The following is a 13,141-nucleotide window of genomic DNA, read 5'->3' on the forward strand; positions in this document are numbered from 1 at the left end:
TAAGTGCTCCGTTGATTCATTCTGTACCATAAAACTGAGAAGTATCAAGAGATGACCCTTCCCACTAAAGCAAATCATGCAATTTGTGATATGAGCCCATTGAGATAAGGTAGCTCCAACAACATAACATTCTAGCTGTTGGCCTATCAAATTCTCATAAAAAATTTGTAGGGGCAGCAAAAACAATAATAGAATAATTCTCCAGAGAGAATGCACCACAGGCAGCTTACAGAAAGGTGCCATTAGAGTCAAGTAACTGGTGAAGGCGTAGGTGGCCAGATTGTCAATGATAGATCACTACAATGTGCAATATTGTCTATTAAATCCACTACCATCGGTTGGATGGGAGGTCCGAGGTTAGGGCTCAACTGAAATGGAACAGAATTGCCAGCTATAGCTCTCTTAAAGGTATTCAGCTCGTCTAAAATCTAAGATATATAAGAATTGAAAGAATCATACATAGTAGAAACACACAGTGAATTTGGTGTTTGGAAGAATCCCATATTGAAAAACTTTGGAAACTTAGGGTCCGTTTGATAACGTTTCTGCCGTTTCTGTTTCAAGAAAAGGCAGAAACATAAATTTCCGTTTCTAGAAACAGAAACGGAATTGAAGGTGTTTGATAAATCATGTTTCTGGAAGTCGATAGTAACCAACGAAAGAATGGCCACGAGTCATTTCCAAAAACGGCGATTTCTTAAACCATAAATAGGTAGAAATTTCAATTTCTATTTCTGAAAACAAGTGAAATGAAACAGTTTTATCAAACGCTTTTTGTTCCATTTCTGCCGTTTCTGGACACAAAAACGGCAGAAACGCGTTTTTTGAAACGTTATCAAACGGGCCCTTAGATGTTATATACCAATTGGGCCTCACCATCTAATAGCTTAAGCTTTTATGTTGGAAATTTCAATATGTGGAACAATTCTGACTATCAGAGCAAAGGCAATGCAGCTTTATTATGAGTTATCCAACCACTTCCAAATCTTCAATCTTGACTCGTATCAAGGGAGAGAAATGTTAGTAGTTGAGAGACACAAAAAAGATAATTTCTTCAGGCAAAATTCATGTTTAAGTAGGAGAAGTCAGTTCACGTATTCAGATAAATCACATTTCATCTATTGCTAAAAGTAGTTGTAGTTTCAGAAACAGCAATATCGAGACACTGAAATTGAACTTGAAGCACAAAGCTGGTCTCTTCTTACCTGTTTTAAGACAAATAACCGGCGATCAGCAGAAGGTGCTGGAATTATATCACCATACACACGTTTTGCCTCCTCAGCATAGAATTCAATGAAGCTAGCTCCATAGATAACCTGCAAAGCGAGTACACAGGATTATATATGCTAAAGATGATGAAAAACAGCAAATGACTTTTAGGACAACCAGTCGGAACAAACTGAATGGGATACCTCTCCCATGGCTTCTTTCAAAGGTTTTCCTTGCTCTAACGTTATAAGTTGCCCCAGCTCTTCTTTATTGGCAATGAGCAAATCATACCTTCAGCAGAATTTGGAAAAAATAATAATGAAAGTATGAAACATAGACCAATAATTATAGAACTGCTTTAGAGCCCTTAATGCAGCAGGTGCAAAAATGTTTTATATTCCCCTCCATCATAATTCACTACCTAAACTGACAGTAACTTGAGAAACAAGAAAAAAATAAGGACAATTAATTCCTTACTTGATGGAAGATTTAGAAAATTTATACTTTATTTAGAAGCCCATATAGCATCAAGTGAAATTCGCATTAATAGGTTTTAGAATGGCTCAAAAATATTTTAAACAAGATGACAGCTCCAATTTTCACAATTTGATTATCCATTATATGTAGACTCAACCTTGATAGCACAAGGGTTCTTTAAAAAATCAGAGCTGAACCCATGTCCAGCGCATCATTTCTAAGCAAAAAAGGCCATTTCTGAGTTACAGAAAACAGCATAGCTTAATAATGACAAAATACTCAAAACTATACTATAAGACATGTGACGAAAACAAAATAATAATTGAATTATAAAAAAAAAAAAAACAAAAAAAAAACAAAAAACTTGTGTATACCATTTTCGTAGACATCTACTCCTTTCGTTCGCAGTTAATTTGCTCCATGCTAAACAGTAAAAAGAGATCATGTAACTCGATCAACCAAAGAAGGCAAGTCCCCAATACTGGAATAAGTTACACAAATAATGTTGAACTATTCAAATCCATTTATCATATTATTAGGATGATAAATTATTGTTTATTTTATCAAACCAAAATATGATTGTCTAAGTGCCAAATTAGCAGAAGATTCCAAAGACCACATATCACATAATATTCATTCACATGACATCCAGTCGTAAAAATCAACTGTAAAGTCTGCTATTCAGGTAATGAGAACACTGATATAATTTCCAGTATTCAATACAGGGTCTCAACATAAAAATTGCAGTGAAAAAAAATATGGGCTGATTTAGAGAAATAATATGCCGAAGATTGTTTCGAAGGCAAAGAAGTCTGTAAGATGGAAAAATTTTGAAAAATAAAATGTTCTTGTAATACGGTTGATGTAGATCGAGCCTGCAAAAGAAAGGGCTGATGGTTCCATCAAACCAGACCAGCCAGCCCCAATGTTGGCCTATCGAGCCAACCCAAACCCAGAAATTACTGTTCACGTGAACAACACCCGTGAACAGTGATTTGGTCCATTTTTTGTGTTTCTTTGTTAACAAGTATTCAAAGTCAGATTTAGTCTTCTAGAAGAGTCCTTTATGGTCTTATGATAGTTACTTAGTGAACAAGTTAGCATTTAGTTACTTATCAGTTAGTTTCTATTTTGGTTTTGTTTCTAAATCGTAAGGCTGCATCCTCTATTATATTAGAGGAGTTGATATAATACCTTGAGAATTAATGAATGAATGAATTTTAAAGCCATTGCTACTCGTTATTACTGAGATAGGATGTTTAACAGCTGGGATAGATATAGGTGAGAGGCCCAAGCTAAGATAGCCATTCCCCTACCCCTCCCCCCTTCTTCTCCGTTCTTCCTTTCTTTTATTTTCTTGTTTTAACCTTTGTAAGAGAGTGTTGGAGAGTTTTGCAAGATTGTTTAAAGACCCACAACCATCTACCAAGATCAGATCGAGGATCAGCCAAGGAGACCAGATCGACATCAGCAACAGTCAGAATTTTGGACTAGATCGACTTCCTCAAGAACTCCCAACATAGAAGCCACTCTTCGGAGCCCTTTTACGGTTTTGTTGGGGAAACTAAGGGGGTAACAAGACCAGGTTTTCAGGGTCATCCTAGGCCCCTCCTGCCAACTGCAGGTTTTCTCCCATAGTGCCTTTAACCCTATTCTCTCCAGGATTGCTGCTGGTTGTTCTATTTGCCTTCAGATCTGATTCCAGCCATTGTTAGAGGCCTATTTGGGGATATCAATAGCCTATCTTGGACCAGGTTTGAGATCCCTTGGAAAAAATTTGCACCTTAAAACTGCATGTTATTTTATAATTTGATAACTTAACACTTGTTCACATACTTGTCATAACAGCTCCAAATAATTTAGGGGTTCTTTCACTTTACCAAAAGTTATCCCAACCCTTTCACACTGCTTCAGTGGGCCTTCAGTTTGCTTCTTCTAAAGCAAATGATAATAATTGGGGAACAGAAAATCCCATCATTGTTTTACATTAAATCCAATACCACTCGAATATGTTTCCTTTATCTTTTTTTTTTTTTTTTTTTTCTTAATCCCCTCTCACTCAGATTTCTTCATTTACTCCTGTATTGTTCTCATAAAGTGTGAATTAAAAATTATGTGGAAACTAGTTTCCTAGTTAGGTAATGGTAACAAGGTGAACATCTAAACTGATTTGATCAATCAGGTTGCTTCTATGTTCACATTTTAATTTATTCTGCTCAGATCTCATCTAATTCTTATTTTTCTAGTCCTCCCAAGAAACAAGCTTAAAGATGGTATCACCATTATTCTCACTGAAACAATATAAAACCAAACTCAAATTTATTATAGACACTATTTAATAGGTGGGAGAAAATACTGGACTATATCATATAGTTGCAGAAGTTCAATTTCTTTCGGTAATGGTGAAAACCACCAGAACATTCAACACAGTAACAGTTTTTTCTTATGTATTTCCACTAATGGCTTCAATTATCTACAAAACTAGAACTTTTGAATAGCATCTCATCAATCTTAAAATATAAATAACAATGAGAATCAAGTAGAAACAGTTTGATACAAGTTTTCCTTGTTTCTTTCCACCAATGACTTATTTTAATTACAATTAAGAAACAGATTTGTGTGTTCAAACTTCATAGAATGTTTGTTTTTCTTACTTCTTTTCAATAATAGCTTGTTTCTTTTCCTATCAATGTAAAGCTGCCAATAAGATCTCATCAAGCTAAACAATTTAACAACTACAGTAACTCAGTCAGGCAGCAACACTGCAGAACTGTAAAAGACTTCAGGTATTTAACACAATGGTGAGTCTGTTAAAGAAGAAATTGTATTTCACTCAAGAGTATCACGAATATAGATTATTTCTTCCCCCTCTTTTCTCCCCCCTCCCATTCATATGATACATTAAAATAAAATATACTATGAAATATCTATCAGATGCAGCTCAGTAATTAAAAGCATTTGTCTTTTCAACAAAAAGAATATGAATTGTGATCTTATCAATTCTCTTTAGCCATTAACCGTGTCAATCCTGCCAGAGTTTTGGCATAAGCAACATTGCATAGTTTATATAACTGTCAGCACACATTTGAATAACACACACCACTGTGCCGAGCTTTCAAGCATATGGGGGTAAAAACAACTGCCCTCAACTGCACAACCATTTGATAGCCAAATCAAAGATTCAGAGAATATCTACCTAACTTTTCTGCATGAAATATGAATTCGATACTTAATTTAACCAACCATTATACAGTTTTGAATGGTTAGAAGGCTTCATGATATTCTTCATGATTAACTAAGTATTGTATACACATCAAGTAAATTCCTACATGCCGCCTTACATTCTTGACCAGAGTCAGTAAGTTGTCTCAACAAAATCTGATAAACATCAAGAGAATTTTATGGAAAGTAAATCAGAAAATGATGGGGTTTTGTAATAGGTTCCATACAACTGAATGCGTTGTATGCGGAAGATATTGCATCACTTGTTTCTCTTTTGCCCATGCAAGGGACGTTTACTATAACATCACCAGTGGCGGGGTTCTGGACCTGCCATTTCAAGAAATATCTTCAGCAACTAAAAAAGTGGAGCCTACATATATGAAGATGAGATACCAAGAAAAAAATAAATCAACCAACAAAGGAAGCAAACAAATTTGTGGACTGAACAAAAGAGCACACAACCAAGCTATCAATTCCAGTCACAGGGATTTCACAGGAAGAATTTTGAAGTGCGTATCTCCCAGACCAGATCTCTGATTGCTGCAGGATTTTAGGATTTTGTTTACTACCCAAGGAAGGAGATTCTATCCAAATTTCAGGACCATCCGACATTTCCAACTCAAGTTCTAGAAGAATCACCAAAAGTTTCATTTTTTTTTCTTGCAGCCTACATAAATCTCAATCCAACCAGCAGAAATTCTTCAGATTTTGAAGGTTCGTTCCCTCATACAGGATCTCTATCCGATCCAAAATTCAGCTCCATCTGAGCTGTGATTTGCGAGTAATTGAAATCTCCTCTATTTGGCCCTATTTTCCAGATCTGAGTTTTCTGTTGAATCTGAACTTGATATGTGTGTTGGAGTTTATGATGGATCCTACTGGGACTGATTACCCCCTTGGTAATTTAGTCCGACTCACGATATGCTTATTTTGTGGGTTTCAGTTACTGGTTTGGGAATTACTATTATACTGTGATCAGACATAACAGTAAGGTGTTGGAGTTCTCTCTTTGGGATTAAATCACTTGTGATTTGGTCTTACATTGGTTGGGTACTTTTATAACCAGCCTTACAATATGTTGTGTATATTTTGCACATAATTTCTAGTCAGATAATTTGCACATAAGCGACATTAAGTATTTCATTTCCATGAATAACAATCTTATTGCAAGACAAACACTCCTCAAAGGACCACCTCAACAGAAGAATAAATAAAACTTACAAAGTGAAAAACATCACAACAAATGCAAAAGTGAAACAAGGGAGACAGTGCAATGGCAAAGAAATCTCATAACACCCCCAGTTTAACTACCCCTCTCATCAGCACTCCTAGGATTCCATTAGAACAAGATAATTGATGCCCTAGATCTGATGTGTCTAATGAGAGAATGTATAACATTCATGGTTCACTGTCCTCTCACTCCATCCAACCTATAACAGAACAATTGACATTTCCATATCAAACCTCCCAAAACCTATTTTCACAAAATACATGACAACAAAATGGATTTCTGCTCTGGTAGAATCTCTTTCCCCATCATGTCAAGTACAGTCTGACACAAACAACTGTCAGTATTTTGGTGGTTTTGGTTTCACTTTTCAGTTTCCCCCGGTCTATTGCCACTGATTTACCAACATAAGTATCAAAATATCAAATACAAAACATTAAATTCAGAAACTAATAATAATTTAACAAGAAGAAAAGAAAGAAAATATTTTTGTTAATTCAAACCAATGAAAATAATCATCTACAGCAAAGGAAATAATTTAGCTAATTCAAACCTTTATGGTATTTCCATCATACGCGTCAGTCCATTTTCCTCCTATCAGGCCTTGAGTTCGGAAGATACCAGAATTACTTAGCCGGGCAGCAATATCTTGTGTATTTGTGCTCATCTGACCATCCAAATTATTTCTTAGATTACAATTAAATGTTTGTAGCATCTATTACAGATAACATGCAAAGGCACTCTTCATGTAAAGAGGAAGATACTCATGAAAGCATACCAATACCAAATACAAGATCATATCAGTGGATCTAATGGCAAACCATCTTAAGAAATGCTTAAAATAAAGTCATTGTTGGAGAGAATCATCAACTACAAACATCCCAAATAATCATAGGCTAATAGATAATCATAAATTTCGGAGGTCCTTTTTCCTCTCTCTCCTCAGACTTCAGGCTCTAATATTCTTGTAACAAGATCAAAAACTGGGTTAAATATTCAGGGTGATTCTTCCAGGGTGAGTAGATATCTTTTGTTTATGAGATGCATCTTTTGCTTATGAGATGAAATATTTAAGATTCATGGACTCTCTAGTGAAACTGTACTCACACCTATCTAATCTCCTTACCAAAAAAAAAACACCGATCTAATCTCATCAATTAAATTATGTCAGGAAATAATCTTTATTCAATACTATATTCTAAATTATCATATTCCATCTTCCTGTATCTATTATTTTCTGTTCTCCATTTACACAGTAAGCTAGTATTGAAGCCCAAAGCTCATAACATTCAGTTTTCCTTTTACACGATAAGCTAGTACTGAAAGCCCAAAGTTCATAATCACAATGATGAATGTGAATGAACTGGCATGGATTCTAAACCCCTTTTAGTTATTTTAATGAACAAAATTAAAAGAAGATGAAGATGAAGCTTTCAGCAAAGAGTCTTCAACAGCTTAACAAAAATAGAAAATATACTTCAAGCATATCTCATTTGAATGACTCCCATTCAAGAAAATAGATTATCACTACGTAAGGAAGGTGAAAAATAAGAATGAGGATCCTATAGTAAGTTAGCAACCCGTACTGGTTTCCTTCTTTCTCCTTACAGTAGGTATGCTGAACTAAAATCTGAGAACTAATGGTTGCGATACTGTCAAGCAGCAAAATTAGGCTTCAGACAGAAGCCCAAACTAGCCGCCATCAGACACGCAGTGCATTATTCGACAGTAAAGCAACATCCCATAGCACAAAAAAGCTCTAATCATAATATCAATATAATCTGAAACTCATTTAACCCATTAAAAGTTGAAGAATTCAAATCCCTAAGGACTTCTGAAATTCTGAAATAGAAGCAAACACCATTACAATTTCAAAGACACATGCAACCCGAGAAGAAAAATATAATGAAATGAAAGGGAAAACGTATAACTCGCACAAAGCATGACAGAGCTGAACTTTCTTAACAGAACCAAATGAATCAAAGAAAACAGATCAAATTACAGAACTGATATTCTGTAAACACATAAACATATACACAGTCAAGAAGATCAAATAATTTGATTATATTCTAAATTGCAAACAGATGATCAGCACCATGATTAAGTAACAAAGAACAAGTGAAGCACGAAGAAAACTTGTTGTTGATCGGAAGAACTCAGGAATGAGTGAAAGGAATTGATCGTATCGTATCGAGAGATGAGGGTATTAATACCTGACGAAAGAATCGATGGTCATGGAGCATGGCCGAAGCGTGGAGAGGTTGAGAGGTAAGTCTGGACATCCGGAGAGCCATGCGGATGATCGACATTGAAAGCGATTTGAAGAACAGAGATGTGTAGACGCGTCAGTGATGATTATCTAGTGGAGGAGGGACGGAAGAACCCGTGAGAGAGAGAAGGCGGCAGAGAGACTAGAGAGTGTTGGTTTCGAAAATGCCGCCTACAGTTCCACTTCCCACTCTCATCTTCGCTAAATATTTACTTGTAATTGCGTCATAGTCAATTCGTAGTTATCGGTTCATTCAGATTAGTGTCTCTAATTCCTCTTCCCGAAACTCTTCTCACCCCACTTCTGTTCTAGGTGAGTGATGCCGGCACTCTCCACTCCACCCTCCGGTCTCCACAGTTTCTCTCTCTTCTTCTTTCCTTTTTTTAATTTAGGGTGGGTGGTTGCCCGGTGACCCGGTCGGCAGCTGGACGCCTGGCCCTGGTCGTGCCCTTTAAAAACCTTTTTTTTTTTTTTTTTTTTAAGATAGATTAAAAACCTTACAAAAACACAGTCACTAGCATACGTTTTGATCAGGAGAGCATGGGGCATGTGGAATGCCGTGGGAATCAGCAAGAGTCACTTTACAAGGCTAAATAGTAAAATAATATTATGCGGGAAATGTGAAAAATAACTCCCATCGAAAGTGAAACAGAATGAGTAGTGGGAGGAGACTAGGCTCTGACCGGCATGCTTGTTGAAGAATGAACCAGTGATTCATAGGCAGTGGTTGGTGAAGGGAATCCTTCAGAGCTGTAGCAAAAACGAATCCTAATAAGGCAATTGTCATTGCTTATGGATTGAACTTGTATGTCTATCCATGATCAGAATGAAGTTTTGGTGAAATTAAGTGGAGTTCTGAACCAACTAATCTTGAATAATCAATGGATGGTTTGTGATTGAGGTGAAATGCCACTCGAACCCATACCAACCCAATCATGGGCCACAAAGTGCTCGTTAAACCAACTTGATTAAAAACTAAAATGAACCAGAACAAATATCGAAAGAGAATTTGACCTTAAGGGTTCGGCTTTGATTTGATTTTATACTTGCCAAAAAATTATTTGAACCAATCAAAACCATACTAGGCCAACACTTTGACACCCCTGCATACCCTCATGTACCACTACACACATTTTTACTTCACTATGCTAAAATCCATCGAGCCAAGTTGATTTTGGGAATGATTTATAATAGTTTTTTTTTTTTTTTTTTGGTAGAAATTTATAATTGTTTGAATCAATAGGTTTTGCTGCACCCTAACATTAACTTTGCCCTATTGTAACCACTAAGATTTGCAAAAATACCATTTGTTTTCTTCACAATTGAAAATGTATTTGATGTCTCTTGGCATTCATTAGGCAAGAAACTAAGAGACACATTTGCAATGACTTGCTTTCATCGCAAAATAACCAATCAAAAACTGATTCATCTTCATCCCATCAGTGTGAATATTTTATATAAATACCAACCAATACCATTTTGAAATCATGGAATTTTGTAGATATTAACATGGAAGCTAGTTTTACGAGGAAGAAAAAGCACTGATATATTGGAGGAAACCAATAAATAAGTTGATAAACCTAAATTTAAGATGTTGGTTTGGAAGGTTTTAGTAGGTGGTTTAGTAATTTTATGGAGGTTGCCGTTTTTCTCTCATATTGACGTACAAAACAAGAAACGGAATGGCCATCTGTTCTTTCTCACAATTTTGATTAGTTAGTTAAGCCGATTTGATTGGTGGGACCATTACATATGTACATGGAACACTTACATATGACCACCATTCTTCGTGTCTCTCCCAATTCTCTCTTTTTTGTGACTAATTTTTTCTCAATTCAATATCGTCCAGGTTTGCATGATGCTTACAAAAAACACAGTCAAGAGGACTCTACAAGGATTAAAGGGGTTGCTATCCAAGTATGAGTTAAGGAACTACGAATTTAAGGACCTCTTATGGATGTAATTCATTAAGTTTTTCTTTGATTTTGTTTTCCTTTTGCTTTGATTGCTCTATCTTTGTAAATATATGTTCATAAACTCATCAGCACTGAGCAAGCTTGTCCAATCAAAACTAAAAAAACTTCAAAAGAGCCGTTTGACATCCTACATGCACACTAGATCATTTTTCGTTTTTTCAAAATATGGTGTTGAATTCTTGATATATCCATCTAAGTTGGAGGATTTGGGATAAATTGGTGATGTGGCCCTAATTCGTTAGCACTCCGCCCTTCAAACTTGTCTACACTAGAATCATAATATCAACATGCCAAACTCTATTCCGCGACATTTGCTCTAAGGCTACCAAAGTAGTTATCTATCCTCATAATCTTCTTTTATAGCAAGCTAAGCATTGCAATATACCTTCGCCTCTTTGTGCCTACCATTGACTTAATATTTCTTTAACAAGGTTCTTCCATTGTTATCACGTTTTTTTTTTTTTTTAAATGTAATGGTAACAATAAAAAAAATACAATTGATTTAAATGAAGTGGAAAGGGTGCAATCAGAGAATGGATCCTCTACATGTATATGTTAGGTGTCAAAAATTCTTGTGAACAAACTCGTCTAATATAAGTCAATCCATATTGATATCGGCCAAGCCAATTTTCGATACCGATTTCCAACATCTAAAACCACTATAGGTCTTAAAAAAAAATGTGGTTACAGCCACTTCGACAATGGAAGTAACCTGACCTAATCAACTGAATTTTGAAGGCAATTAGTATCGGTGGATTGGCATCTGATCCTATTACAGTTTGGATTATATATATTAAGCTTGAAAATCAATAGTGAATACAATGGTGTAGCATAGAAATAAATGCATTTATAATAAATGTAGAGGACCAAAAGAACTAGAGGAATAGAGATACAAAATAAATATTTGAAGAGTGCATATTTATATGGATTTTTGGTTCTTTGAAATTGAAACAAACTTCAATATTATTTGAAGAAGTTAGCCAAGTGCGTTGTCTCGAGTTGGCATTCAAGAAGAATCTATTTGAATTAATATCCCATTCCAACATTGGATTATGGGTGTTCACAAAAAAGGACGTGATTGAGGCCATTAATGGAGTTGGAATCCACCACATCCTTAGTCTTGGTTGCTTGATGAAGTACATCTCCTTTTTTAGCTGGTAATTACCAATACCCTATTATGATCAAGATATCTCTAAGATTTTAAACAGGAATATTGTACATGTCTCCGGCTTAGGTAACATCATATGCCATAAATAAGAGGTTTATTAGCCACTTATTTGTATGCAAATCCATTGCCATTGTGAAGACTCGAGCTCCTCTAAACTATTTCTTTCCAATAATGCCCTATTAACTTATTTGAAGATATGTCTGCTACAATTTATCATTTTTTTTTGTCCATTTTCTCTCACATTGGGGAGAGGACAGAGTTGTTGCAGTCATCCACCCATATATGGGAGGGCATGGGCACACTGGCAGCATACTCACATTTTTTAAAATTTTTATCATGAGAAAATGTGGGTAAATTTTTTCATGGTGGAAGGACTTGTTAATCTATTAAGATGGCCTAAATATCTATCACTGACAAGTTGGATTGGGCCTAAATTTTGTGTACTAGTGAATTCCTAGGTCCTTTGCTTAGTAGTAAAATTTCAGCCCAAGTAAATTTTGCTAAATGGCAAAATAGAGGCTACAGTAGTGGTTAAAATACCATATTATACACTAACGATATTTTATTAAAATAAACTCTAAAAATTGACATATGACTATTATTATCCTAGATCACATAGTATCCATTCAACATAGTATCTATTCAACTATCAAAACGAAAAAAAGATCAAAACCAAATTGAATTGTTAAAAAAAAAAAACATCTACAAAATATATTTTTGCCATGTTCAAACTGGATTTGCATTTTGACCTATGTGGGTTGGGTTTCATCATCAGCAAGTGGGTTTTGTGAAGACTAGACTACTGAAAAGTATGAAATGGGCTTGGTGAATTCTTTTGAAAAAATTAAGTTAAAAATGCAGCTCTAGTTTTTTAACATGGTGATGGCAATGATGCTACAAACAGAGCAGTGGTGACGCACTGGTAATCTCCACCCCTCTGACTCAAAACCCTCTACTACTCTTTCCCTATTCCCTGTTACTCACTCCATTCTTGCTCTCTCTGTTCTAAAATTTTACTCTTTTCATGTTTCGTAACCCTTAGCCCCTCCCTCTCCATCCCTATTTTTCAAAAATTTATCACTATACCCTTTTTTTCTCCACTTCCAACAGGATAATTTTTTTACATCGCGAGAAAATATCGTTATTTATGAGATATTTTAAAAATTTGAACTCCTAATCTTCTTGCCCTTAAAATACTTTACAAACAACTGAAAATTGTGAGGAGGAAAGAAAATTGTAGACTATGTTTGGTTGCAAGAGAATTAAAGGGAAAGGAAATGAAATTTTCATATTTAATAAATAAATATATGTAATCTAATATGTGACTGTAACATTATTTTTTAGATCATCCATATTTGATTATAAAATTTCACTCCACTTTACATGTAATACCTTTTGCTATAATTTGTAAAATAAAAATTACATGTGAAATGTATCATTACCAAATATAATTAAAAAAAATCAAGTAATTTATACATTCACATTGGATCATTGGGATATATATTTATTTTTTAACATAAAACAAACTTGGTATGACTTTATTTTGTTTTTTGTTTTTGTTTTTGTTTTTTTTCCACTACCAAACACATCCT

At 35.1% G+C, this 13,141-nt stretch overlaps 1 protein-coding gene across 3 annotated transcripts in view; it reads right to left on the reverse strand.

Moving 5' to 3' along the window:
• LOC122086042 (succinate-semialdehyde dehydrogenase, mitochondrial) overlaps nt 1–8,828 on the reverse strand; it is a 30,702-nt gene extending 21,874 nt beyond the window's left edge. The window contains exons 1-6 of one of the 3 annotated variants that reach the window (XM_042654730.1): nt 8,350–8,828; nt 6,690–6,803; nt 5,136–5,235; nt 2,061–2,109; nt 1,413–1,500; nt 1,206–1,316 (exon numbers count right to left, since the gene is read on the reverse strand). In XM_042654730.1, coding sequence (XP_042510664.1) covers nt 1,206–1,316; nt 1,413–1,500; nt 2,061–2,109; nt 5,136–5,235; nt 6,690–6,803; nt 8,350–8,445 — 558 coding nt within the window. In that variant the 5' untranslated portion in view covers nt 8,446–8,828. Of the gene's footprint in view, nt 1–1,205; nt 1,317–1,412; nt 1,501–2,060; nt 2,110–5,135; nt 5,236–6,689; nt 6,804–8,231; nt 8,313–8,349 lie in introns of those variants that run through there. The other 2 variants (XM_042654729.1, XM_042654731.1) reach the window with 2 other exon arrangements.
• Nucleotides 8,829–13,141: the final 4,313 nt, after the last annotated feature.

Source organism: Macadamia integrifolia, chromosome 8 (genome assembly GCF_013358625.1).
Source record: "Macadamia integrifolia cultivar HAES 741 chromosome 8, SCU_Mint_v3, whole genome shotgun sequence".
Taxonomy (NCBI): domain Eukaryota; kingdom Viridiplantae; phylum Streptophyta; class Magnoliopsida; order Proteales; family Proteaceae; genus Macadamia; species Macadamia integrifolia.